General features: G+C 49.5%; 3 protein-coding genes and 1 pseudogene across 3 annotated transcripts; 1 reads left to right on the top strand and 3 right to left on the bottom strand.

Moving 5' to 3' along the window:
* Positions 1 to 6,053: 6,053 nt before the first annotated feature.
* LOC136451728 (uncharacterized) lies at positions 6,054 to 6,905 on the bottom strand. The gene has a single exon (XM_066452410.1). The coding sequence runs from the start codon at positions 6,903 to 6,905 to the stop codon at positions 6,054 to 6,056; it is 852 nt and encodes a 283-aa protein (XP_066308507.1).
* A 3,497-nt stretch (positions 6,906 to 10,402) lies between these two features.
* On the top strand, positions 10,403 to 12,237 carry LOC136451717 (uncharacterized). Its single transcript, XM_066452400.1, has 3 exons — positions 10,403 to 10,603; positions 10,745 to 10,933; positions 12,133 to 12,237. Exons 1-3 carry the CDS (start codon positions 10,403 to 10,405, stop codon positions 12,235 to 12,237), a joined length of 495 nt encoding a protein of 164 aa, XP_066308497.1.
* A 3,557-nt stretch (positions 12,238 to 15,794) lies between these two features.
* Positions 15,795 to 16,227, bottom strand: LOC136451707 (ethylene-responsive transcription factor 1A-like). Its single transcript, XM_066452395.1, has 2 exons — positions 16,202 to 16,227; positions 15,795 to 16,134 (listed from the first exon to the last, which is right to left on the bottom strand). Exons 1-2 carry the CDS (start codon positions 16,225 to 16,227, stop codon positions 15,795 to 15,797), a joined length of 366 nt encoding a protein of 121 aa, XP_066308492.1.
* Positions 16,228 to 24,539: 8,312 nt separating this feature from the next.
* LOC136451696 (uncharacterized) overlaps positions 24,540 to 27,095 on the bottom strand; it is a 35,462-nt pseudogene continuing 32,906 nt past the window's right edge.

The following is a 27,095-nucleotide window of genomic DNA, read 5'->3' as shown; positions in this document are numbered from 1 at the left end:
ATCACAAGGACGGGCCCAATTCAGAACATGAAGGGAGTACAGCGGGTTACAGGGTGCCTCATCGCGCTCAGCCGCTTCATCTTGTGCCTCGGCGAATGAGGTCTCTCCCTTTATTGACTTTTGAAGAGGGCCGACCACTTCGAATGGACATTCGAGGCCTAGGAGGCACTTGACATGGTCAAGCTGCTTCTGATGAAGGCCCCGATCTTGGTTCTTCCTACCGATGGAGAATCCCTTCTGTTCTACATTACAGCCACCACGCAAGTGGTCAGCGCCGCCCTGGTAGTGGAGCGGGAAGAAGAGGGGCACACCCTCAAAGTACAGCGTCCTATGTACTTCATCAGCGAGGTCCTATCCGACTCAAAGACTCACAACCAACAAATCCATAAGCTTCCGTACATCGTCCTCATCACCAAGAGGAAGCTACGCCACTAATTTGAGTCACATCCGGTGATAGTCGTGACATCCTTCCCCCTCGGCGAGGTCGTCCAAAACTAGGATGCCATAGGAAGAACCGCAAAATGGGCACTCGAGCTAATGGGTCGGGGCATTGCGTATGCCTCCGGGACGGCCATCAAGTCCCAAGTGTTGGCTGATTTCGTCACGAAATGGACCGAGGTCCAAATGCCACCAGCGGTCGTCGATCAAGAGTATTGGATGATGTACTTCGACGGATCGCTGATGAAGAAGGTCGCCGGTGTGGGGCTAGTCTTCGTGTTGCCCCTTAGGGTACACATGAGGTACACGGTCCGTCTCCATTTCCCCTCCTCCAACAATGTGGCCGAATATGAGGCGCTCGTCAACGGCCTACGCATTGCCATCGAGTTGGGCATCCGACGCCTCGACGTTTGAGGAAATTCCCAGCTGGTCGTCGACCAAGTCATGAAGGAGTCAACCTGTCACGATGCCAAGATGGCCGCATACTGCCAAGAAGTCCACCGGTTGGAGGACAAGTTCGACAGCCTCGAACTCAATCACATCCCGAGGCGCCTCAATGAGGCGGCCAACGCGCTTGCGAAAGCAACATCCGGCCAAGAGCCGGTGCCAATGGGTGTCTTCGCCAGTGACTAGCACGAGCCCTCGGTTCACTACGAGGGGTCAGAACATGGCGGTGATGGTCCATCCAATCTAGGCCCGAGGCTGACCAACTGTTGGTTCCATCCGGTCTCAAAGTCATGGAGCTCGAAGAGGACCCAGCGACAGAGCCCAACCCTCTGGTTGACTAGAGGACGCTCTACCTCGACTACCTCCTCCGTGACGCGCTACCAATGGACAAGACGGAGGCTCGATGGCTCACACGTCATGCTAAGTCCTTTTGTTCTTGTGGAGGGCGAACTCTACAAGTGAAGCCACATCGGGATCCTGCAGCGCTGCATCCCCATCGAATAGGGGAAGCGTTTGCTGAGTGATATCTACGGTGAGGTCTATGGTCACCATGCCGCGCCTAGAACCCTGGTCAAAGACAGTTCCGACAGGGCTTCTACTGGCCCACCACTATACCCAACGCCGAGCAGATCATGCGCACCTACGAAGGGTGTCAGTACTCTGCTCGGTGGATTCACCTACCGGCCCAAGCACTCTAGAGGATCCCTATCATGTGGCCATTCACGGTCTGGGGGCTCGATCTGATCAGACCTCTCAAGAGGGCACCCGGGGGCTACACCCACTTGCTTGTCACCATAGATAAGTTTACAAAGTGGATAGAAGCTCAGCCGATCTTTGTGATCAAGTTCGAGCAAGCCATGCTGTTCTTCCTCGACATCGTCCATCGCTTTGGAGTCCCAAACTCCATCATAGACAATGGCACGCAGTTCAGCGAAAAGAAGTTCCTTTGATTCTACGATGAATACCATATTAGGGTCGATTGGGCCACCGTCGCGCACCCCCGAACGTACGGGCAGGTCGAGCGCGCAAACAGTATGGTCCTACAGGGACTCAAGCCTAGGATCTTCAACCGGTTGAACAAGTTTGGCGCATGCTGGGTCACCCAGCTTCCTTCAGTACTCTGGAGCCTGAGGACAACCCCCAGTTGAGTCACCGGCTACACACCCTTCTTCATGGTCTACTGTTCCGAGGTTGTCCTCCTAACCGACCTCGACTATGGAGCCCCAAGGATCAGGGCATACGACAAATAGGGAGCCAAGGCGTCCCTCGAGGATGCCATGGACCAGCTGGACGAAGCACGCGATGTTGCCCTCCTCCGCTCGGTCAAATACTAGCAGGCGTTGCGACGGTACCACAGCCGACGAATGTGGGGTCGAGCCTTCAACGTCGGAGACCTAGTCCTCTACCTCATACAGAGCAACAAGGACTGCCATAAGCTCTCCCCACCATGGGAGGGATCATACGTAGTTGCGGAGGTGCTCCATCTAGGCACCTACAAGCTCAAGACCATCGACGACGAAATCTTCACCAATGCCTAGAACATCGAGTAGCTATGTTGCTTTTACCCTTAATAAACGCACACTATCTCTTATCAGTTTCATCATCGAACTCCCCAATCCTTAATGACGCCTACCCCCAGCAATGGTAAAGGGTCGGGCCTCACTCAGGGGCTAATAAGAGCGTACCTATCCGGTAGACATTCTCTACGCCTGGCCCTCTCTCACGTTAAGACCTAGAAGCGAGGTTTGTGGAAACGAACCCTGAGTATAACTGGTCGGACTACGAGAAACCTACACCCCCGATGGCTACGGCGCATTTGCTCACCAGCGTGATCATAGTTTTTCTCCGTATCCTAGGCTTTTTGGCCTTAGCTATGGCAAGAGTCGGTTCGCATCTAAGAGTATATCCACCTGGCAAACATTTCTCTGTGTCCAACCCCCTCTCACGTTAAGACCTAGGAGCTAGGATTGCGGGAACAGACTTTGAGTATAACTGGTCGGACTACGAGAAACCTACGCCCTAGCGGCTACGGCGCCTTTGCTCACCAGCGTGATCAGAGTCTGTTCTCCCATGCCCCAAGCTTCACGGCCTCAATGACGGAAAGGGTTGGAACACACTAACCTTTTTATACGAAAAAGAGGAGAAAGGCTAAAAAGTTGTTTGGCCATAACGAGATTTAAGAGCTTGTCCATTTATTATAAGTTTGCCGCCGGGCTTATCTGCCTAACTAAATTCTTGGACGGGGTGTTCTCATCCTCTATCTTCGTAGGTAAGTCCAGTCCCAAGCAGATCATACAAGTCGACCGGACGGCTTGGCCGCTGCCGAGGGATGGGTAGGGAGCAGCAGGATGCCCCACGAGGGTTATGTCAACACCCATCATGTACGATGGACCCGGTTTCCACTTGAACATAGCCGGTAAGAGCTCTCCGAACCCATCACTTGTGCCATTGAGGTAAGTCCTGTGCCAGCAGGTCGCCCAAGTCGATCGAACGATTCGGGCCGCTACCGAGAGAGGGGTCACTCTTACTTTACACGTGTGCTCTCTAATTAATTTCGCTATCGAGCCCCCGACCCCAGCAACGATAAGGGGTCGGGCCTCGCTCAGAGGCTAGCAGGAATGTCTATTCAGTAGACACTCTCTATTCCCAACCCCTCCTCACGTTAAAAAACTAGAGGCAAGGTATGCGGAGACAAACACTGAGTGAAACTGGTCGAACCACAAGAAACCTACGCCCTAGTGGCTACAGCGTTATTTGTTCACCAGCGTGATCAGAGTTTTTGTCCCTGCATCCCAAGCTTTAGCCTCCACCTTCCCCAGAAGGATTTGGAGAGGCCCACCTATGGAGTCTCCATTGAGGAGAGTCCCGCAGGTCATCCAAGTCGATCGAACGATTCAGGCCGCTGCCGAGAGATGGGTCACTCTTACTTTACGCGTGTTCTCTCTAATTAATTTTGCTATCGAGCCCCCGACCCCAACAATGGCAAGGGGTCAAGCCTCACTCGGGGGCTGGCAGGAATGTCTATTCGGTAGACACTCTCTATGCCAGACCCCTCCTCACGTTAAAAAACTAGAGGCAAGGTATGCGAGTGAAGACAAACACTGAGTGAAACTGGTTAGACCGCAAGAAACCTACGCCCCAGTGGCTACGACGTTATTTGCTCACCAGCATGATCAGAGTTTTTATCCCCGCATCCCAAGCTTTAGGCTCCACCTTCCCCGGAAGGATTTGGAGGGGCCCACTTGCGGAGTCTCCATCAAGGAGAGGTCGGTAGGTCGCCCGAGGTTGATCGGACGGCTCAGGTCGCGATCGAGATACGGGCAAAGGGCAGTGGGATACCTCATGGGGTTACACCAACTCCATCACGAACCATGGACCTAGACCCCACATGGACATATCTGGTAAGAGCTCTCTGAACCCGTCACTCAAGCTATCGAGGTAACTTTACCACCCCCACTTTTCTTTTCTAGTGCATGAACATTCATTCATCCATACATTCATTCATTCATTCATGCATTCATCTCATACATCCAAGCATTGCATATGCAATTGCTGCATCACAATGCTTCGCGTCGCATCACGAAGCGGTAGTCGTCTCATTCGACATGAGCGGCAACTGACCGAGGTACGAAGGTCGGACTGCGAAGGGCTCGAGGCCACCTCGCGTCAAACAGAGCCAGGGGAGAAAAACTTAGATGAGCCCTAGCGGCCTTGCCCGACCCCGCTCAGAAGCAGATAGGGACATCTAGACCATTCTCATTTGATCCTAACCTCGAGCCAAGCCCACAGAATCTCCATCGAGGAGAGGCCAGCGGGCCACCTGGGTTGCTCTGAAGCAACACGGGCATCTACCGGGAGGCAGGTTAAGGAGCAATGGAATGCCACATGAGGGCTATGCCTACCCCATCAGCAGATGATGGACCCGGATTCCACTAGGACATGCCCGTTAGCGAGCTCACCGAGCACGACACTCGAGCCATCGAGGCAAGTGTCGCTAGCTCAACCCCTCCAATTGCGAAAACCGAGGATGGGGTGATGCATGAAATACGGCCGACCCCTACCGAGCCCCATAGGGCTCGGGGGCTCGAGCCGCCTGATCCGAACTCAGGAGATCGAGGTTCGAAGGCTGCACGCGAAGGGCCCGAGGCCGCCTCGCGTCAAACAAAGCTAGGGGAGAAAACACAGATGAGCCCCAGCGGCCTTCGTTTGACCCGCTTAGAAGCGAACAGGGTCATCTCAACCTTCTCGTTCAATCTTAACCTCGAGCCGACCCCACAGAATCCAAATTATAGGAAGGCTATCGGGCCACCTGAGTCGCTCCCCGGAATGGCTTGGGCATCTGCTGGGAGGCGGGTTAAGGAGCAGTGGAATGCCACATGAGGGCTATGCCGACCCCGTCACAAGCGACGGATCCAAATTCTACTCGAACAGGCCCATTAGTGAGCTCACTGAGCATGTCACTCGAGCCATCGAGGCAAGCGACGTTAGCTCAACACCTTCAATTGCAGAAACCATGGACGGGGCAATGATCATAAAGACGAGCTGACCCTCGATCGAACCCTCGCTATGCGTGGGGGCTCGAGGAAAGTTGGACTCGCAAAGAGACTGAACGCGCGGTCGCAGAATGATGGCTCAGATCCTAGGGAGGGGGTACGCACGAAAACAAGAGACGTTTTGTCCTACTAATTTAGCTATCCTCTCCTCGATCTTTAGTGACACCCGACCCCAGCAACGTCAAGGGGTCAGGTCTCACTCGGGGGATGATAAGGGTATACATACACCCTTTCTGAAACAGTCGCTGCGCCGACACCCTTCCTCACATTAAACCTAGCGGCAAGGTCTACGGGAACAAACGATGAGTAAAACTAGTCGGACTGCAAGAGACCTATGCCTCGGTGGCTATGACATCTTTGCTCACCAGCATGATCAGAGTTTTCATCGTATACCTCGAGCTCTACGGTCTTAACAAATGGAAGGGTCAGAATGCATTAACCCCTTTTCACACATAAAAAGGAGGAAAAACAAAGGAACAAACTTGGTCAAACGAAACAAAATGACGAGTTTGTTTAAATGATACTGAGGGGTCGGAGCTTGTCCGTTTGTTACAAGAATGAATACCTGACCTATCTGGCTAACTAACCCCTCCAGGGGAGAATTATGCTCTCTATTCAGTCCGCCAAGTCCTGCGAAAGGGGTGCCACTGCCGTCTCCATCTCCTCCAGCTCGTGGGCTTCATAGCCAGGCGTGAAGCCATGGCTCATTACCTCCAAGTCGATGTTGTCCCCATAATGAGAATGAGCAATCGCAAAGGAATGATTAACCTCGACGCGAAGGGCATTCCTTTTGAGCTGGCGCACCCGAGTCGTGATCTCGACAGCACGGGCCACGAGCGAGCTGGTCCCCTCCGACAGCACCACCTGAAGGTCATCACGGACCACTCTGAGGGTGGCACTCAGGATACTGAGCTCATCGCTCTCCACCTGAAGATTCCTCCTTGCCTTGACGAGGTCCACGGCCAGCCCAGCATAGATGCTCTTGGCCTCTAGTTTCTGAGTCGTGGTGTTTTTGAGCTCAGCCTGGAGGGAGCCGACCTTCCGCTGCGCGTCATCGTGCTCTTGGCAGGCCAGATCAAGCTCTCGGAGGGCCTGGTCATGCTCCTCATGAGCCGCACTATGCTCCGAGCGGAGCCTCTCCGTGGTTTGGAGCAGCTCGTCCCGCTCCTTGCGCAGCTGGGCGACCGCCACGGCGTCTAGACTCGCCCTTTTCTCTAGGGCCACGAGCTTTTCCTCGGCCCCCAGCTTCAGCTCCCTTTCCTTCTCGACCTTAGCCAGGAGGTTGAGGATCCGTTGGCGGGTCTCGGTGTCCTTCTGAAGCAGCTCGTCCCGCTCCTTCCTAACCTTGGCGGCTTCCTCGTCGTCCCTCCACGATCTCACCGACAGGGCCTCGAATGCCCTCTCGGCCTCGTCAGCATGCCGATAGGCCTTGGCCACTCGTGACCGAAGACTGTCCGCCTCCTCCATGAGAGGAGTCCGCTCAGCCACCTTCTACTGGGCAGCAACAAGCTGAGCGGTCACCTCCCCACGTAGCTGCGTGTCGGGGACCTAATACCGGGGTACCCAATGAGGTTGGACTAATACTAATAACCATCGAACGTTGACGCTTACAGTCAGACAAGAACGCTACTACGCTCCTTGCTTGAACAACGGAAGACTGGTTCCACCTCGCCCGACCCCCGAGGGCTGGCTCTGCCTTGCCCGACCCCCGAGGGCTAGACTCTGCCTCGCCCGACAATTGCACCCTGCTCCATCATAAACACGAGCACGGGGTACGATAGGATGTTCAAGTCAACCATGATATCGATGGCCATGCCCTGCGCGCCTGCGCGAAGGTACCTTCAGAATACGATGGGACAGGCGCTTTAAGCCATTTCCATCGTAACAGCACCCGAACAGTATTGTAGGCGCCGACTTTTGTCCCACAGTGTTGTAGGCGCCGCCTTTAACCCTCGGGCATGGATACCAACGCAGGCATATGACAAGCGCTATTGTCCAAGACAGAACTCGCATCATCTACAATAATGGACGTACGGTCACTTCCCCGATTACACCCCGAGGGGTCACAGCTCGGCTCTCCGGCACGCCGCACCATCCGCCGGCGTAGGACAGGATGCGCCCACTTGCTAAATAGGGCCAAGGCATGGCCTACGAGGATCAACAAACACGCCACCTCTGACACGGTCTGCCATGTTAAGCAGGGCAGGCACAGGAAAAAAGGAAGACCCGGCTCCCTCGAAGGACCTTCTATACCTTTGGTATTTTCCTCTTTCTCTCATCTGTAACCCCTGCTCCCTCCTTGGTCTATAAAAGGGAGGGCAGGGCCCCCCACTAAAGGGACCAACTTTTGAGAGATCAGTTCGACACACAACGCCTCACGCATACAGCCAAGCAGCGACCAAGCTCTTAGCATCCTTTGGACCATTCCATCAAAGACCTGGGATCCTTCCCTCTCTCGACCGTTTGTACCCCCTACTATGAACCTTTTTCAGTACTAATAACACGAGCAGCAGCAGACTAGACATAGGGACATTCGGCCCGAACCAGTATAAATCTTGTGTCCTTTAGTGCACCATCCGAGCCTAACGCGCAACAATTATAAATTTACTAGCCGGTGTTTGTTCGAAACACCGACAGTTGGCGCGCCAGGTAGGGGCCTTTGCGCATTCCAAATCAAGCCTCGGATGGCTAACCACGCAATCAATTTGGTCCCAGGTGCACACGTGTGTTTCGGTGACCTGGACTTCATCGTCACGCTAGAAGGAGAGTTGGCGCTGGCCCATGCCGCCATCCAATCTCTCCCCTCCATCAGCTTCAACTACGGGAGGCTTGAGCGCCAGCCGGCGTCTCCCTTGGACCACAGCAGTCTAGGGAGGACCCGCGCTGCCTCACCCTCTCCCTAGAACACTCCACAAAGAGCGCCCCAATGACGCTTCCGTTCGGTCTCCGCAACACCACGGCGATCGCAAGTCACCTTGTGGCGCGACGCACGATCCCGTTCCCCATGAACAACGAGTTCGTAGAGATGATCAAAAACATCACAGAATCCCTTCACGGCCTCCTCGAGGAAGGTCTGGGGTTGGACTCTGACTCCAGCAGAGGGAGCCATCACCCCTCCCGAGAATGTTTCATGGCGGAAACCCCCGAGGGCCACGTCGAAAGCGCCTCCGAGAAGGAGGTTACCCCGGTAGGCAACCCTAGCGACGGAACCGAAGGAAGAACAGTGGTCCCATCCCACGTAGGGGTGGAGCAGCTAAAATCCCAAAAGCGGGAGATCAACGAAGCCGGACAACAGCTTATTCGGGAATACGCGTTGGTCGATCAGGAGATCGAACACCACGGAGACGGTGGGCACGCACGCGTCGTGGCCCGTGATGTAAACCGAAGGATCATCGCCGATGATGAAACCCTTCCCCACTTCACTCGAGCGAGCTAGAACATCGCCACCACAACGGCCTTGCTCCATGGCCTTCCAGAGGCCGCGACGCCCGAAGATCATCGGGTCCACCGTAAAATTCGCACGCTACTTGAGCGTGCGGCGGCGTAGCAGGCAGAGAGCTTGTTGTCTCGGCAATGCAAGCTCGACACCAGCCGGCGTACGCCCTTGGTGCACCCTGCCAGGGACGCATTAGTCCACCAAGCACCGCAAGGCGGCGAGCAGCGCGCTGCAATCCCGGTACATCAACGTCTCGGCCACAACCGTGACGCACGCAGCACCCTCGACGCCTGTAGACGCACCTATAGTGACCCGAGGGAAGGAGCCCACCACGGCTATCATCCTCGATGCGGCGGGCGCTACGATAGCGGCGAGGACCGGAGCCCGAGCCCCGGCCTCCTAGGGCATCAGGCCTTCACCCAGCACATCCTCAACGCTGCATTCCTGCCAAGGTATCGACCACCTACCAATATCCCTAAATACTCTGGGAGACAAACCCTGGACTTTGGCTTGAAGACTATCGGCTTGCCTGTCAAGCCGGTGGTGCGGATAATGACGACTTCATTATCCGCAACCTTCCACTGTTCTTGGCCGATTCGGCCCAGGCATGGTTGGAACACCTGCCGTCCAACGCAATCTAGAGTTGGGCGGATCTGAGGGAGATCTTCGTGGGAAACTTCTAGGGCACGTACAAACACCATGGGAACCCATGGGACCTCAAAAACTGCCGCTAGAAGGCCGGTGAGACCCTCCACGGGTACATCCGGCGCTTCTCCCGGTAGTGCAACGAGCTCTCCAATGTAGCTAACACCGACGTAATAGGAGCCTTCCTGTCCAGGATGACCTGCGAGTCCTTAGCTCATAAGCTGGGACACAAGGGCCCGTGAACCACCAAGGAACTCCTGGACATCGCCACCAGCCACGCCTCAGGAGAAAAGGTGGTCGGAGCGATCTTCGATCGTCTTGAGGGCAAGGCAAGGTGGGACGAGGGTGCCGGCGAAGGCACCTCCAATCGTTCCGCGAAAAGAAAGAACAAGAAGCAACGGCGCGAGGACCCGCTCGTGGCCGCTGCTGACCGTAAGGGTGGTCGGAAGCCCACGGAGGGCGTTCCGAACCACTTCAAAAAAATGCTTGAGGGTCCGTGCCCGAACCACGCCTTTTCCGTAAAGCATCCGCTCAAGGACTGCAGCCTCATGCGAAAGTTCTTGTCCAGAGGCGCCAACAAAGGGGATCAGGGGAAGGAACCTTCCCCCGCTACGGACGATGCCGAGAAGGACGATGGCTTTCCAATGCCAGACGGCTGTCTCATGATCTTCGGGGGATCAACGACCTACGACTCCAAACGTCGTCAGAAGGTTGCACGCCGCCAAGTCTACACAGCCCAATCGGCCACACCTCCCTTCCTCCGATGGTCAGAGTCCGCCATAACCTTTGATCGGACCGACCATCCGGATGCATCCCACCCCTGGGAAGATATCCGCTTGTGGTCGACCCGATCGTCGGCCCAAAATGCCTCACCAAAGTACTGATGGACGGAGGCAGCGGCCTCAACATCATGTACGCAAAGACGCTCGATGTGATGGGCGTCAACCGGACGCACCTCCACCCAATCCGAGCACCCTTCCACGGCGTCGTGCCCGGGAAGCAGGCCATGCCGCTCGGACAGATTGATCTGCCTGTTACCTTTGGGGATCAGTTCAATTATAGGACTGAGACCCTCACCTTTGAGGTAGTCGGGTTCCCCGGAACCTTCCACGACATCCTAGGACGTCCATGCTACGCGAAGTTCATGGCCGTCCCCAACTATACGTACCTCAAGCTAAAGATGCCGGGCCCCCACGGGGTCATCACCGTCGGCACCTCCTTCCAGCGCGCCTACGAGTATGAGGTCGAGTGCTGTGGCCATGCCACGGCAATCGTCGCCTTCGGGGAGCTCGCCGCCCTCAAGAAGGAGGTCTCCGAGGAAGCGCCCGACGCGAAGAAATCAGCTGGGTCGTTCAAAGCAACAGAGGGCTCCAAGGAAGTCCTCATAGATCCTAGCAGCTCCGAGGGTAAAACGGTACGCATTGGCACCGCGCTTTCCTCCGAATAGGAAAGCGCGCTCATCGACTTCCTCCGTGGCAACAAAGACATCTTTGCGTGGAAGCCCTCGGACATGCCGGGCATTCCGAGGGAAGTCACCGAGCATACCTTGAAAATCCACCCAGGCTCCAAGCCGGTGAAGCAACGCCTACGTCGCTTCGATGAGGAAAAGCACAGGGCCATCAGTGAGGAGATAGCAAAACTGTCGGCCACCGGATTCATCAGGGAAGTACACCACCCGGAGTGGTTAGCTAATCCCGTTCTTGTACGAAAAAAGATCGGGAAATGGAGGACGTGTGTTAACTATACGGGTCTCAACAAAGCATGCCCAAAGGATCCATTTCCTTTACCACGCATAGACCAAATAGTCGACTCTACCTCGGGGTGCGAAACCCTCTGCTTCCTTGATGCGTACTCCGGCTACCATCAAATCGCGATGAAAGAGTTCGACCAGCTCGCGACATCTTTTATCACCCCCTTTGGATCGTTCTGCTATGTCTCAATACCGTTCGGTATGAAGAACGCTAGGGCTACGTACCAGCGTTGTATGCTCAGGTGCTTCAGGGACCTCATCGGGTGGACCGTTGAGGCCTACGTCGACGACATCGTAGTTAAGTCCAAACGGGCCGACCACCTCATCGCAGATCTTGAGCAAACCTTTGCGAACTCTGGGCAAATGGCATCAAACTCAATCCCGAGAAATGTGTTTTCGGGGTGCCGAGGGGCATACTGCTCGGCTTCATCATCTCCGAGCATGGCATCGAGGCCAACCCGGAGAAAATCTCAGCCATCGCAAGGATGGGCCCAATTCAGAACATAATGGGGGTTCAGCGAATCACAGGGTGCCTCGCCGCCCTCAGCCGATTCATCTCACACCTCGACGAACGAGGACTCCCCCTTTATCGGCTCCTGAAGAAAGCCGACCGCTTCGAGTGGGCATCCGAGGCCCAGGAGGCGCTTGACATGGTCAAACTACTTCTGACAAAACCTCCGATCCTAGTTCCTCCAAGCGACGGAGAATCCCTCCTGCTATACATAGCGGCCACCATGCAAGTGGTCAGCGCCATCCTGGTAGTAGAGCGGGAGGAAGAGGGGCACGCCCTCAAGGTGCAGCGCCCTATGTACTTCATTAGCAAGGTGCTATCCGACTCCAAAACCCGCTACTCCCAAATCCAGAAGCTCCTCTACACCGTCTTCATCACCAAGAGGAAGCTGCGCCACTACTTCGAGTCACATCCCGTGATGGTTGTGACGTCGTTCCCCCTCAGCGAGGTCATCTAGAGCCAGGACGCCACGGGAAGAACCACGAAGTAGGCACTCGAGCTGATAGATCAAGGCATCACATATGCCTCCCGAATGGTGATCAAATCCCAGGTATTAGCTGACTTCATCGCCGAATGGACCGAGGTCCAGACACCACCGGCGATCGTCGATCAAGAGTACTGGACGATGTACTTCGATGGGTCACTGATGAAGAAGGGCGCCGGCGTGGGGCTAGCCTTCGTATCACCCCTCAGGGTCCGCATGAGGTACATGATTCGTCTCCATTTCCCCTCATCAAATAATGTGGTCGAGTATGAAGCGCTCATCAACGGCCTACGAATCGCCATCGAATTGGGCATCCGATGCCTCGATGTTCGAGGCGACTCCCAGCTGATCGTCAACCAAGTCATGAAGGAGTCAAGCTGCCACGATGCCAAGATGGCCACGTACTGCTAGGAAGTCCGATGGCTGGAGGACAAGTTCGACGGCCTCGAACTCAATCACATCCCTAGGCGTCTCAACGAGGCAGCCGACGCACTTGCAAAGGCGGTGTCCGAGCAAGAACCGGTGCCAACGGGCATCTTCGCCAGCGACCAACACAAACCCTCGGTGCGCTACGAAGGGTCAGAGCAGGCCAACGATGGCCCATCTGATCCAGCCTCGGGGGCTGACCAACCAATGGCCCTGCCCAGCCCCGATGTCATGGAGCTTGAAGAGGATCCAGCGATAGAGCCTGACCCTCTGGATGACTGGAGAACACTCTACCTCGACTACCTCCTCCACGGCACACTGCCGACGGACAAGACGGAGGCTCGATGGCTCGCACGTCGCGCTAAATCCTTCGTTCTTGTAGAGGGCGAACTCTACAAACGGAGCCACACCGGAATCCTGCAGCTCTGTATCCCCGTCGAATAGGGGAAGCTTCTGCTAGGCGATATCCACGGTGGGGTCTGCGGTCACCACGTCGCGCCTAGAACCTTGGTTGGGAACGCATTCCGACAGGGCTTCTACTGGCCCACTACAGTAGCCGACGCCGAGCAAATCGTACACACCTGTGAAGGGTGCTAGTACTACGCCCGACAGACTCACCTCCCGGCCCAGGCACTCCAGATGATCCCCATCACATGGCCCTTTATGGTCTGGGGGCTCGATCTAGTTGGGCCTCTCAAAAAGGCGCCCGGGGGCTACACCCACTTGCTTGTCACCGTAGACAAGTTCACGAAATGGATCGAAGCTCGGCCGATCTCCGCAATCAAGTCCGAGCAAGCTGTGTGTTCTTCCTCGACATCATCCATCACTTCGGAGTACCAAACTCCATCGTCACGGACAACGACACATAGTTCACCGGTAGGAAATTTATTCGATTCTGCGATGAACAATACATCCGGATCGATTGGGCCGCCGTCGCGCACCCCCGAACAAACGGGCAGGTCGAGCGCGCAAACGGCATGCTTCTGCAGGGCCTCAAGCCCAGGATCTTCAACCGGTTGAACAAATTCCTATCCGTTCCCTCGAAAAACTCAACAGACATTTCGCCTCTCCGGACGGGTCATGACTCGTCACAAGTGCGAGAAATATGGATCTAAAAACACCTCTACGGCCCGTCTGGGCCTAGGGGCTCAAAGGTTGGCCCATCGACGGGTTCGACAACCGCTTAGGCACCTTCAAGGTAAGGAAGTAGAAAGGGATGGGTCCGCTAGCGACCAGCACCCAGGCGCACAAGCGTTGTGGGCATCCTAGCCCATATTCAAGTCTTGGCCAGATACGATCCATGGTTTTTTCCCTAAAGAAGGCAGAGAGCCCTCAGGACCAGCTACAAAATAAGTTATTCTGTAGCCACCTCCATTTACGATAATTTTATATACTAATTTACGATAATGTCAATACATATTTACGATAGTTGGGTTACTATAACACATGGAGATATTTACCGTAACGTTATAGTAAACCACTTAGTAAGGAATTACTATAATATCATAAATTAACATGGTAATTATCGTAACTCAAAGTGGCTACAGAATAAGTTATTTTATGTGTGTATAATATATATATAGGGAGAGTATATTCAGTAGCCAGCTATAAAATAAGTTATTCTGTAGCCAACTCCATTTACGATAATTTATATACTAATTTACGATAATGTCAATACATATTTACCATAGTTGGGTTACTATAACACATGGGGATATTTACCATAATGTTATAGTAAACCACTTAGTAAGAAATTACTATAATCTCGTAAATTAACATAGCAATTACCGTAACTCAAAGTGGCTACAGAATAAGTTATTTTGTAGCCAGCTACAGGGTAGTAATTCTAGGGAGAGTATATTCAGTAGCCAGCTATAAAATAAGTTATTCTGTAGCCACCTCCATTTACGATAATTTTATATACTAATTTACGATAATGTCAATACATATTTACGATAGTCGGGTTACTATAACACATGGGGATATTTACTATAACGTTATAGTAAACCACTTAATAATGAATTATTATAATCTCGTAAATTAACATAGTAATTATCGTAACTCAAAGTGACTACATAATAAGTTATTTTGTAGCCAGCTACAGGATAGTAGTTCTATATATATATATATATATATATATATATATATATATATATATATATATATATATATATATATATATATATATATATATATGGAGAGTATATATATATATGGAGAGTATATTCAGTAGTCAGCTACAAAATAAGTTATTCTATAGCCACCTCCATTTACGATAATTTCATATAATAATTTACGATAATGTCAATACATATTTACGATAGTTGGATTACTATAATACATGGGAATATTTACCATAACATTGTAGTAAACCACTTAGTAAGGAGTTACTATAATCTTATAAATTAACATAGTAATTATCATAACTCAAAGTGGCTACAGAATAAGTTATTTTGTAGCCAGCTACGGGTAGTATATATATATATATATATATATATATATATATATATATATATATATATATATATATATATATATATATATATATATATATATATATATATATTATGCCTAGGTAGCCTAGCTCAACCATGCCCTAGTTTACTAAAACTGAGTCATCTCCTGTACAATTAAAAAAACAAAACAAAGACAACTGAATGGTGCGACAATTTTTGGGTTATCGCTCTGCCTCTCCCCGTGCGATCCTGCGATGCGCTGGTAGGTGGAAGGGTGGGAAAAAAATAAAGAATAAGAAAGGATTCCTGATGCAAATGTACAAGAGGTAAAGAATATATAAAAGTGGTTAGGATAATTTAGAAATAGTATAGGATTCCTGATGTAAAATTTAAAACTAAAATTTACATCGCTATGCCCCGCATCGTGCGATCGGTGAAAAAAGAAACCCCCCCTGGCGCAAACGCCACCATCGCTCGCGCACGCAAAAGGAAACCTTGTGCGGCAGTCATCGCGCACGCAAAAAGAAACCTCGCCATCGATCTCGGGCGGCAGTCATCGTCGTTGTCGTGGGGGACAACGACGTCACCGACGACGCCGGCGATCCGAACGCCTCGGCCTTGAAGGACTGGTTGCTTGCTCGCTCGGCGTCAGCATCGTGCGGCAGCTTCCGGAAGTCGATGCCGCCGCCGCGGGAGCCCATCTCGTTGGGGAAGTTGAGCGGTGTCGTAGGTGCCGAGCCACACGCGGGAGCCGTGCTTCTTGGGGTCGCAGATCTCCGCCGTGAACTTACCCCACGGCCGCTGCCGCATGCCGCGGTACTTGCGGTAGTCGTTCGCATCCACCAGGGCCGCAGCCCGTGCCTGTGCCTCCACCAGCGGCACGGCGATCGCCGGGCCCCAGGCGGCGTGCGAGGTTGGAGGCAGAGAGATCGTGAGCAGCAGCCTCCGGCTGGGGTCCGACACCGGCGAAGGCTCGTCCCCGGCATCCCTGATCCTCGCTCACCGCCATCTCGGGCGGCAGTCATCGCCATCTCGGGCGGCAGTCAGAGCCCAACGAAGACGGGAAGACGCCGCTCGTCATCGCTCATCACCGCGGCAGGTTAGTCGAGATCCACGACGACCATTCTCCCTCTTGCACGTAATCTGCTGCCCTCACGACCCTCGCCTAGCCTCCTCCTCCCCGCAGCGCCGTGCCCGCCCTAGCCCGTCGCACGTCACCGGTAAGCCATCCGCTGTTCCTAATTTGTGGGGATGCAGGCAGCCCTAGACCTGGAACTGGAGCCCCCGCAGCTGACGTGCCTGCCGTCCTTCCCAGCAGCCGACGTCGCCGACCCAAAGACGGAGCCGACGTCGCCGAGGTGGACCTACAAATACCTGCCCGATCAAGCATCACAGCCCATCGCGAACGCCCGCCGCCCATTCCAGTTGCTGCTGATTGGCCTACTGTTCATGAACCGACAATAGCTTCCATGTTGTTAAAGCGCTGTTCATACTTAACATAATCACCGGTTACCAATTGTACAGATGGTGCAAGTTTGTGTAAATTATGTCATGCTCTAATCGTTGTGTTGGTGCAGCCTTTGACAACATTTTGCTTCAGATCAGCTTGATTTCTTTGGATTGCCCCGTTCGTTTCGCTGAAAAAAAAAAGCCGAAACACTGTTCTGACTGATTTGTTGTGAGAGAAAAACACTGTTCCGGCTGAAAAAACAAGCTGAAAAAGACAGATTATAAGAGAAGCGAACAGGATTATATGTGTATGGAATGGACATAATAATTGTTTATGCACCCACATTAACCGATGGCTTACTTTCCGTTTTTTATGCAGAGAGTTGTAAAGCTTTTTGGTAAGGAGAAGAAGAACAGATAGCTTCGCCTGTGAGAATTGAACCTGAACTCTTGTCACAGTTTGGCAATTTAAGCATCACTATTCCCCGTCTACACGGATAATTTTCAGGTATGTATACGCAGTCCAGTTACTGAATATGAACTATCAATTTGGGATGAAAAACTGAAGCCACTTATCTTGCCCATCCGCAAGAAATGAAAGATTTTGATTTGAACTGATTTCAGTGGAGACACGCTTCGAAATTCATTCTAAGTTGACATCATCAAGAGCTGCTGAAGTGTTCCAGGTTCAGGTGAACTATTCTGATTTTCATAGGAAGTATGCTCTAAGGAACAAAATGAGCGTTGCTACCTAAAGTTTCAATCCTTGAACAACAATTCCGGTCAATAGAATTCAGAGGTATCAAATTTCGAGCTAACAATGTCTTAATAGGAAATTGACGGAACAGCCCTCAATCCAAAATACTGGTTCATACTTGCGGCCTAGCCTTTGGCCTGTGGTTTAGTCACTCTATACTTTGGTGATTTATAAATGCAAAATATATTCTGCTGTCACTGCTTTTCATAAGGTCTTCCCCATGTCCAATAACACAAATGGATGTACGAGTTGCACAGACTTCTTGAACAGACAGCAAATAGAAGAACAACACTATAAAATTTTGTATGAAACCTTCTCTAAACCTGTCACTTGCCTTGCTATCATGATGAGGTTTAGATTGGAAGCTGTATAATCTGTTTCTTCAGCTGCAGTAAGTACATTTTCAAGTATGTTAGTGTTGTAATTTTTTACAAGTTGGCTTGGAAGAACTTTCTAGCTACATTTTGGGCACTCTGTAATTTTGTGCCACCAACATCGGCTTCTTTAGTAATTTCTGACGTTAGAGACCATGGTCAGAATTTGACTTGTGATCCGCTAGGTTATAGACCATATTCAGAAATTGAAGAATCTGAGATTTCGAAAAAGAAATTAAAGGATATGCAGGACTTCTGATCCTTTGTGCCATTATCTGAGAATTCTTGTGTGATTATCCGAGAATATCATTATAAAGTTATAATGATTCTTGTGATCTGCTATTTATTAAGTCTACTGATAGGCCAGCTGAAAAGAATTGTAGTTGCTTTTGACCATCGCGAACACCCGCCGCCCATTCCAGTTGCTGCTGATTGGCCTACTGTTCATGAACCGACAATACCTTCCATGTTCTCTCCTATTTTGCTATTTGGATCACTATTTTCAGTGCATGGATCTAAACTATTTCCAGTGCATTGATCTTAACTATCTACAGTAGATCAGGCCTATGAAAAATTGATTGAGTGAAATGCACATCTGTTATGAAATATTCTAACATTTTATAACAATAATTGGATTTACTGAAACCATGAACCGTTTACACATTTAGATTTAGATATGTAAAATTGTTGTTCTAATATATACAGAAGTGGTATAAAAAGCGGCAATCTCCAGTAGATCAGGCCTATGAAAATTTGATTGAGTGAAATGCACATCTGCTATGAAAAATTCTATCATTTTTAAAACAATAATTGGATTTACTGAAACCATGAACTGTTTACACATTTAGATTCAGATATGTAAAATTGTTGTTCTAACATATACATAAGTGGTATGCACTTTCACCTGAGAAACAGTTGGCACACTGGTACTAAACTGCATCAATGCTATGCGATCATACTAACAGTTCTACTAGCAGCTGAAGTAGAATGTACTTGAGAATTAAAAATGCATAGAAGGACTAAGTTTCCATGTGCTTGACAATTAAGACCAAACATTAGCTCAGAAATTATCTTCAAAATGTCCATCCTCATTAACATAATTAAGGGCCTGCGAAACTACAACTACTGCAAGATACTTACATTATCGAACTCCGACGACATTATGAGAGAGGTCACCCATAAACCAGATCTGTTCAGTATATAAAATGAACAGTATGTTAGTGTTGGGACATATTTTGGCTTGTACTTTGCATTGCTTTTGGGTTAATAATAACTATGTGTATTGTAATAACAAGGCAAAAGAAAACCAAAAGTGGAGCAATCTTTGGAAAGACAAAAAAATTACACAACGTGTCCCAGACAGTGGAACACATATTGCTGTATCAAAAAAAACCAAGGTTGTAAACTGCTAGAATACTATCAGAGTCTTTGCCGGATGTGGCAGCTTGATAGTTGGTGTCTTAGTAGACAGTCTGTTAGAACTTGACTTTGAATTTCAATTATGCTCGTGTCCTGTATCAGTTGCTTTGTATAGCGTTGTGTCAGGTGGTAGCCTTTTGTTACAGATATAGGCCTTTATCTCTGTTTTCTTTCTAACTACTTGCTTGAACTTCTTTATTTCCGTTTGATAATGGAAACTGGAAATTCTTGGTTCATGGATAGGGTGATGAACCGAGTGGAATGTACAGAGAACTGCCAGCGAGCAGTGCTTTGGGTTTCATCATAAATTTGAAGATGATTTAAGCATGTAAAGTTGATTCACCATTTTAATCACCAATGAGAAGCAATATAATAGCAAGAAGTTGAATATTGAAAATACATCTTATTTTCTCGATCAAGACATTCTCATCACCAATCAGAAGTATCAACAATCTTAACATGAATTTAATAATTAGTTAAATCACAATAGGAGCATAGAAACAGTATGGATCTCAACTGCAAATAGCTCAGCAGGGTAAAGTACAGCGACCTATTTCCCAAATTGGGGCCTTGTTTAGATGAGTGTTAGGAATCAGTATTTAACACGGTAGCACTTTCGTTTGTATTTGGCAATTATTGTCCAATCATGGTCTAACTAGGCTCAAAAGATTCGTCTCGTAATTTACAATCAAACTGTATAATTAGTTATTTTTTTTATCTACATTTAATACTCCATGCATGTGTCCAAAGATTTGATGTGACGGAGAGAGAGTGAAAAAACTTGGAATCTAAACAAGGCCTGGATTCTGCAATGTCAAACCTGAAGCACCAAGGGGCCATCAAGGAACTCAGCATGTATGTCCCCCGACGCCCTCCGGCAGCACCCTGGCCCCGCAGGAGTTCATGTCGGCGAAGAGCCGAAGAGGAACTGCTTGAAGCACCGCCTGGCCTGCGCCTCCGCAGTCCGCACCACCGATGCCGTCGAACCCGGGAATCCCCGCAGTCGAACCCGGGAATCCCCGCAGCGCAGAGCCAGTCCGGCCGCAGAAGCAACCCGAGCCGCGAGCCGCATAAGGAACTCGTCCACCGGCCGCAACCGCCCGCTCAGCGGGGACGGGTGCGGAGGCGCTGTTGAGGCTGGGGTCCGCGCCGGAGGCGGAGTCGGGGCTGGGGTCCGCGCCGGAGGTGGAGTCGGCATTGGAGACTGGGACGGGTAGTGATAGGAGGGGTAGCGGGAGCGGTGCGCGCGGAGGAGCCGGCGGGGAGAAGACCTCGGGGAAGTCAACGATGGGGGAGTCCCCGTCGAGGGGAGACCTGCAAGAGCGCAAAGTCAAGCGGCGCATCGGCCACCATGGCGGCCCCCACCGCTGTTGCCGCCGCCGGCGAGCTCGGATCTGGCGGATTCCAGACACGAGCTCCTCTCCCACCGCAACCTCCCAAGGAACGCCTGAACGGGCGCGTGGGGCGCCAATGCAGCTCCCGCAGCGACAAGAACGGGACTTGCGGCGTTGGCAGCGTCTGCCGGACCGTGCTGCAGCGGCCCAGTTCTCGCCGGCACACGACCGAATCCGATGAGCACACGTGCGTCCGTGCTACTGGGGAAGAGCGGAGTGGAAGAAGAGAGGACTATATCGAGAGCACCACTGCGCGTTTGGGAGTGGACTCTACTCCCGTGTCCCCTCACTGCCCGGATCGAGCGCCCCCTTGCCGACTGCATCGCAGCACCCAGGAAGGATCGGGCTTGCAGCTGTACAGTGGTGCGCGAGCGGATGGGGAGGGGAACAGGAAGGAGTGGGATCGCAGAGGTGAGTGGCGGCGGCGACGGGGAACGAGCGGACGGGAGCTGTGCGGAAGGGAGAAAAGGTTTCCGTGAACGACTGGCCACGGAGCTTCTGGAGACTCCGTCATTTTTTTTCCCTGATTTTTTTATTTTCTTTTCTTGTGAGGAAATTGTTTTTTACTTGCTTGGTCCTATGCGCTGGTAACTTGTCGCTGGCAGTGACTCACTTGTCAGGTGTATTATCTATTTGTCTATACACTTTCGTTTATGTATTTGATTTGTCATACGTGGCATGTACTTCCGGCTTAAGTTCTCACTTACCGTCTATTTTTCAATCATATTTACCTGCATACTGTTTATCTTTGCTACTGTTTTTGTTCCCGGCTGTAGCGGCTCCCATTTCCGTTAAAAAATATGAAAACGGAAACACTAGAGCTATTTTCTGGTCGTTTCCATCCATTTTCATCCTTACCGCAGTGGCCACGCTAAAGCAGCGGCATCGACCACGTAGATTGGAGGAAGAGGAGAAGGACGGCGGACGGAGGAGGCCGCATCGCCGCGCCGCGAGGGCCGAGAGGAGGAGCCCGACTCGCGCCGACGCATGTGCGGGGTGCAGGCGTGCGAGGTGTTAGAGTTTGTGTCTTGGGCCAATGGGCCTAGATGGACTGAGTCTAAGCTGAGCAGGCCTATCCCGGATAGAAACAAAAACGGGATGAAAACGGTATATCTGGGTCGAAAACGGGATACCGGCAATACGGACAGACAAATGCTCAACCATTTTCGGTCCTGGTCCCGGTGCACCCCGTAACGTTTTCGGTTCCGTTTCCGTATTTTTCCGAAAAAACAAAAATGGACGAAAAAACGGAATACGATTATGGACGGAACGGGATTCATCCTGTCCGTTTTCATCCTTACTCACTGGTGGCTGCTGCTGAAGTGCTGAGGATAATTTTGGAGGTTTGGTTAGAGTACATGTGATTGTGGGTTATACGTAGTTTGGTCTTTTCTCATTTTACCCTAAAAATATTACATTTTTAAAAATGTTAATCCAAAAATATTACGAAGCATCACCTGGACCTGCGCTTCTGTGTAAGCGCATTTTTATAATTATTATCATGCTATATTATATTGTCTTACTTGTTGTTCTTCTAATTATTTAAAATAAGCCAAGTTATACAAATCCTGACTCTTGATATCCGTCTCTTCTAGAAAATGTGTGCTTTAATGTCGGTATTCAATTTCACAGTATTGTTATTTTATCATGCGATCTATGTGTTTTCAGTAGTAAAAGTTTAGTTGTTCCGTAGCAACGCACGAACACGCTACCTAGTATAATAAAAAGATTGAGGCTTGAGGCCTGAGCAGACTTGTTCACGTGCTGAAAACTGAAAAACTCACAAAAGGAAAAGAAAAACATAGCCATTTGACACGAAATTAAACCTCATCGCCTACTGCAGAAACTAAGACTTGTTATATATATATATATATATATATGGAGAGTATATTCAGTAGCTAGCTATAAAATAAGTTATTCTGTAGCCACCTTCATTTACGATAATTTTATATACTAATTTACGATAATATCAATACATATTTACGATAGTTGGGTTACTATAACACATGGGGATATTTACCATAACGTTATAGTAAACCACTTAGTAAGGAGTTACTATAATCTCGTAAATTAACATAGTAATTATCGTAACTCAAAGTGGCTACAAAATAAGTTATTTTGTAGCCAGCTACAGAATATATATATATCCAGCAATGTCTGCAGCAGGCAAATGATCACTAATAAGACTTAGCTAGCAAATTGGCATGTGTACTTCCATAAAAAAGCAGTGTTTCAGGTTCAGAAAATGTTCTCTGTTCTATGTATTTGCACAGCTCTGTAGGATGCAGATACAGTCATACTCCAGCCCGTATTATGAGTGCATCCTGCAGAAAACTGAAAATGTTTCTTCTTTTTTTCCCCAGTCAATCAGCATCATGACTATGACACCACTCGCTGCCAAGTTGTATGACTGACGAACGGGTTTTCTGTTGAGCTTATAGATCAAATCCCAAACGAGCAAGAAAGAGGAGATAGCGCGAATAGATATACTATTGGTCACGACAATTGCACAGCTGAATTGTAATAAAAAAGATGAAATATTATGAACTCTTTCTTTCCTTGAACTACACAGCTCAGAATTGAACAAACTTATTGGGCATGAGAACCTATTTTTTTACTCATCCGTCGAACAGTAGCAGGATCATGTTCATGGATGGATCATTGCATCTTCATGGTAGTGACAGTTTGCCCTTATCAAGATCTGAAAAGATACAATCCAGTAGTTTGATGTTTGCGAATATTTGATATTGGCCTTAAATTCCTAAAAGATTATTCCCAAGCCACGGCTCAAATATATATATATATATATATATATATATATATATATATATATATATATATATATATATATATATATATATATATATATATATATATATATATATATAAATTATGTTGTATTGCAAAGGCTTTAAGGGTTACGGATATGTGACAGTAATTTGCTACATATTTGATCACGATATATATATATATATATATATATATATATATATATATATATATATATATATATATATATATATATATATATATATATATATATATATATATATATTATGTTGTATTGCAAAGGTTTTAAGGGTTACGGACAGGGCCGTCCCAACAACAAGACAATGAAGTCCCGGTAATCTAATATTTTAATATCACGAGATTAAACTATATAGTACTACTGGTAATAAGAGTTAACTCGCAAAATATAGTTCGTTAAAAAACGACAATACATCAAAGAAGTTTAAAGAATGGTGAAATCACAGTAACATGAAATGACTTAAAATTTAAAACAAATTATGGGCAACCTGCTGCCTGTGGCATGTCCATAAGTTCCTTGATGAATTAAATAATTAAACTAATAGATCAACAATTCGCTGCACTATCGCTTGATGCCTGTATGTATTGGATTGCAAGGTAAAAAAAACTGAAGTTTTCAGATTGAATAAATAATAAATACTGATGAACTGAAATCATAATCACTTACCGCAGAGAGTCGGGGACAGGGATGAAGGGACTGCAGCGCAGCTGGGTTAGTGGGCGCCTGCTGGGATCACGGGATTTCAGATTACGGAAATCGGGATTTCAGGATTTGAGAACGCCGGAACAGCCGCCGCGGCACAACAACACGCATGCTTTGACGCGGAGTCGCGAATAGGAAAGGGTTGCTGCGCAGAGCCACAGACTGAACTGGACGTGACCGTATGGAGCCAAATACATGTACTACATATACATATACTCATGGGCCCCTAGTGCCATGGGCCCCCGGGCGTCGCACTGCCTGCCCTCCCCCATGGGACGGGCCTGGTTACGGATATGTGACAGTAATTTGCTACATATTTGATCACGATATATATATATATATATATATATATATATATATATATATATATATATATATATATATATTATGTTGTATTGCAAAGGCTTTAAGGGTTACGGATATGTGACAGTAATTTGCTACATATTTGATCACGATCTTGTATTGTTCACATCCTATTGCTCCAGTTTATCACCACTTGATGAAGTAAATGAACTTTTGGGCATAACTATAACATAAAAATTGTAAAATGAGTATATAGTAAAGAAAGCCACAAAACTACTATACCTTGGAGTGTAGAAGCTCATGTAAGGTAAGATGAGGTCGGACCGGTTGCCCTCTCTTTCGCCAACCTTTCTCACTTTCTTTGACTAGAGGTCGAGCATGAAGATTGTAGTAGATATGTTAACGAAAACAGTGTTTGTGCCATCGGCGAAGCCAACCACTTGATCTGACTTGCATGACGACACACGTCTTGGGAGCAACGTCCGAAGCTTTATAACCTTGTGTTTCACCCACCCATCGATGTCATTAGTAACATCTTGTCGTGACCACACATGGATGCAATTGTCAGACAGGGTGACAAGTCCCAGCCCTCCATCCTCTGCCTTCATGAGAACTAGCTTATTAGACATAGCTCGTGGACGTGGCATGTTGATCTCGGATAGCCAATGTGTACGCAGGTCATACTTGAGGATGCTTGTGGTATGTTCAAAGGGGAAGTATATGACATCTCCAATAAGAAGACTAGGTTTGCGATCGCCTTTGTAGCTGTAGTAGCTGGAGTTGCAAGTGATATGACTGGGGGTGGGAGCGCTCCACGCACCAGTTAGTGATGAGTAACTGGTCGCACAGGCGAATATAGGGCGGAGAAGGTTGGTCTCTACAAAGACCACGCGGAACGGACCATCATGGCAGTCGAGGTGGTCGCAGCAGTCCTTGGCACACAACACAGCCCCTGTGTAGTTGTGGAATTTCTTCTTATCAAAGCAGGGGGGTTTGGCCGCTCCTCAGGCCGTCCACGTCACCCAGATTACTTCAGTAGTTGGATGCTTCGATCCACGGCCCTAGTTGCTCCCACCGGCGTCTACAGCTCCCTCCTTGGAATATCTGCTACCACCGCGTCCGCTGCCTCTCGAAACCTTCCGGCGTACCGTCAGAAGAAAGAAATCGAACCCTGTCTCCCTTCACCTCTCGCAGACGCTCGCCGCTCCCCACGCGCGGCGCGGCTCAGGCGACGGCGCGGGACGGCATCGGCGGTTGCCGGGCCTCCGCGCGGCAGTGGCCTCCCTCCTCCTCCACCACCACCGCCCCCACACCACTTCCTCGTCGCGACGCAAGGCAGCGGGTCGCGCGGCCTAGGGTTTCGCCCCTCCGTCGCCGGTCGTCCCCACGGCCGCGCGGCCAGCCAGCGGAGGCCTTGACGCGCCGGAGGGCTCTGGCGGCGGAGGAACCTCCGTGCTGGCCGTGGATGACGACAGAGAGGTCACGTCAGCAACCTCGGCAGTGGATCTGGAGCGGCCGCCCACGGGGCCCATCCCGACGGCGGATCTGAAGCTGGAGCACGGCGTCCAGCTCACGCAGGCAACGGAGGCGGTGGATCTGCCGCCAGCAGGCGGATCCAGCGTGAGTCCTCCCCGTCTCCACTAGATCCGGCTGCATGGCCTCCACCGATGGCCGGCAAGGTAGGAAAGGAGATTAAGGCGATTTTTTGCTCAACCCCCTTCCCGCGCGCCCTGAATTTGCTCAGCCCTAAAATAGAACCTTGTCCTATTTACATGGATAATGATCTCTGTTAGTTTCACATGTCTAAATTCAATCCTAGACTGATCCTATTGTGTGCGTTTAATTATATGCCGCCACCAATAGGAGGTGTTTCCAAAGCCTGTGCTTTTAGCGCCACCTTCTCATATAAGAGCTGGTGCTGGCCTGAACTTCTTGTGTGTTCATATGTGGATCATGTGCTGCATAGCTGAGTTCTATCTCTCATAGGTGTGTTCATATGTGGATCATGTGATTTTATGAAAAGATAAGTGGTAGATCAACTCGCCAGATAACATTGTAGCACTATCAAGAATTACCTCTATATTTTTTTTGGAGTACCACTAAGCTAATATTAGTTGCTATGCCGTTTGTATGTATATAAGTTGCAGCAGCAATGTAGTGCCTCATGATTTGCTTTACTTTCTAATAATAGCTTCTAAAAAGCGTTCAGCTTAACGATATAGGCTTATGCCTTGCTGCCTATGGTGCCTTTTAGCGAAGTGGTCACCTTATCAATTTATCCCTGCATCTTACTGTCTATATTTTACAGGAAATAACTGCTTCTTTGTACGCCTAATCTGGCTGGCCAGCATTAGATGCAAACAAAAAAATATGTTTGACTCAATATAGATCCATGATGAGAGTTCGTGCTATAGGCTCATGTCATTTGCAGTGATTGTGTGTTCACGCTGGTTGAGTCATTATCAAGGTACACTTTGTCAAGCTATATTCTTTCCCCGTGGCAGGGTGGCCCGTACTGAGCCGGATCCGTAATGCTTCCTGATCTTTGGTCTGTGCCTTGATAATGACAAAGTGTACCTTGATAGTGACCACATGATCATTAGAATACAGTGATCCGACCATTACGGATCATTACGAATATAGAGACCAGATGAAGAGACCAGATGAAATGATCTGGTCTCTGTATTCTAATGTTTTCCCAGCTCATTTCATCTTACTGATTTTTTACAACTGCATCTCTTC

Source organism: Miscanthus floridulus, chromosome 1, assembly GCF_019320115.1.
Source record: "Miscanthus floridulus cultivar M001 chromosome 1, ASM1932011v1, whole genome shotgun sequence".
NCBI classification, from domain to species: Eukaryota; Viridiplantae; Streptophyta; class Magnoliopsida; order Poales; family Poaceae; genus Miscanthus; species Miscanthus floridulus.
Note: the sequence above shows the minus strand (reverse complement) of the source record. Positions and strands in the feature narration are given on the sequence as shown.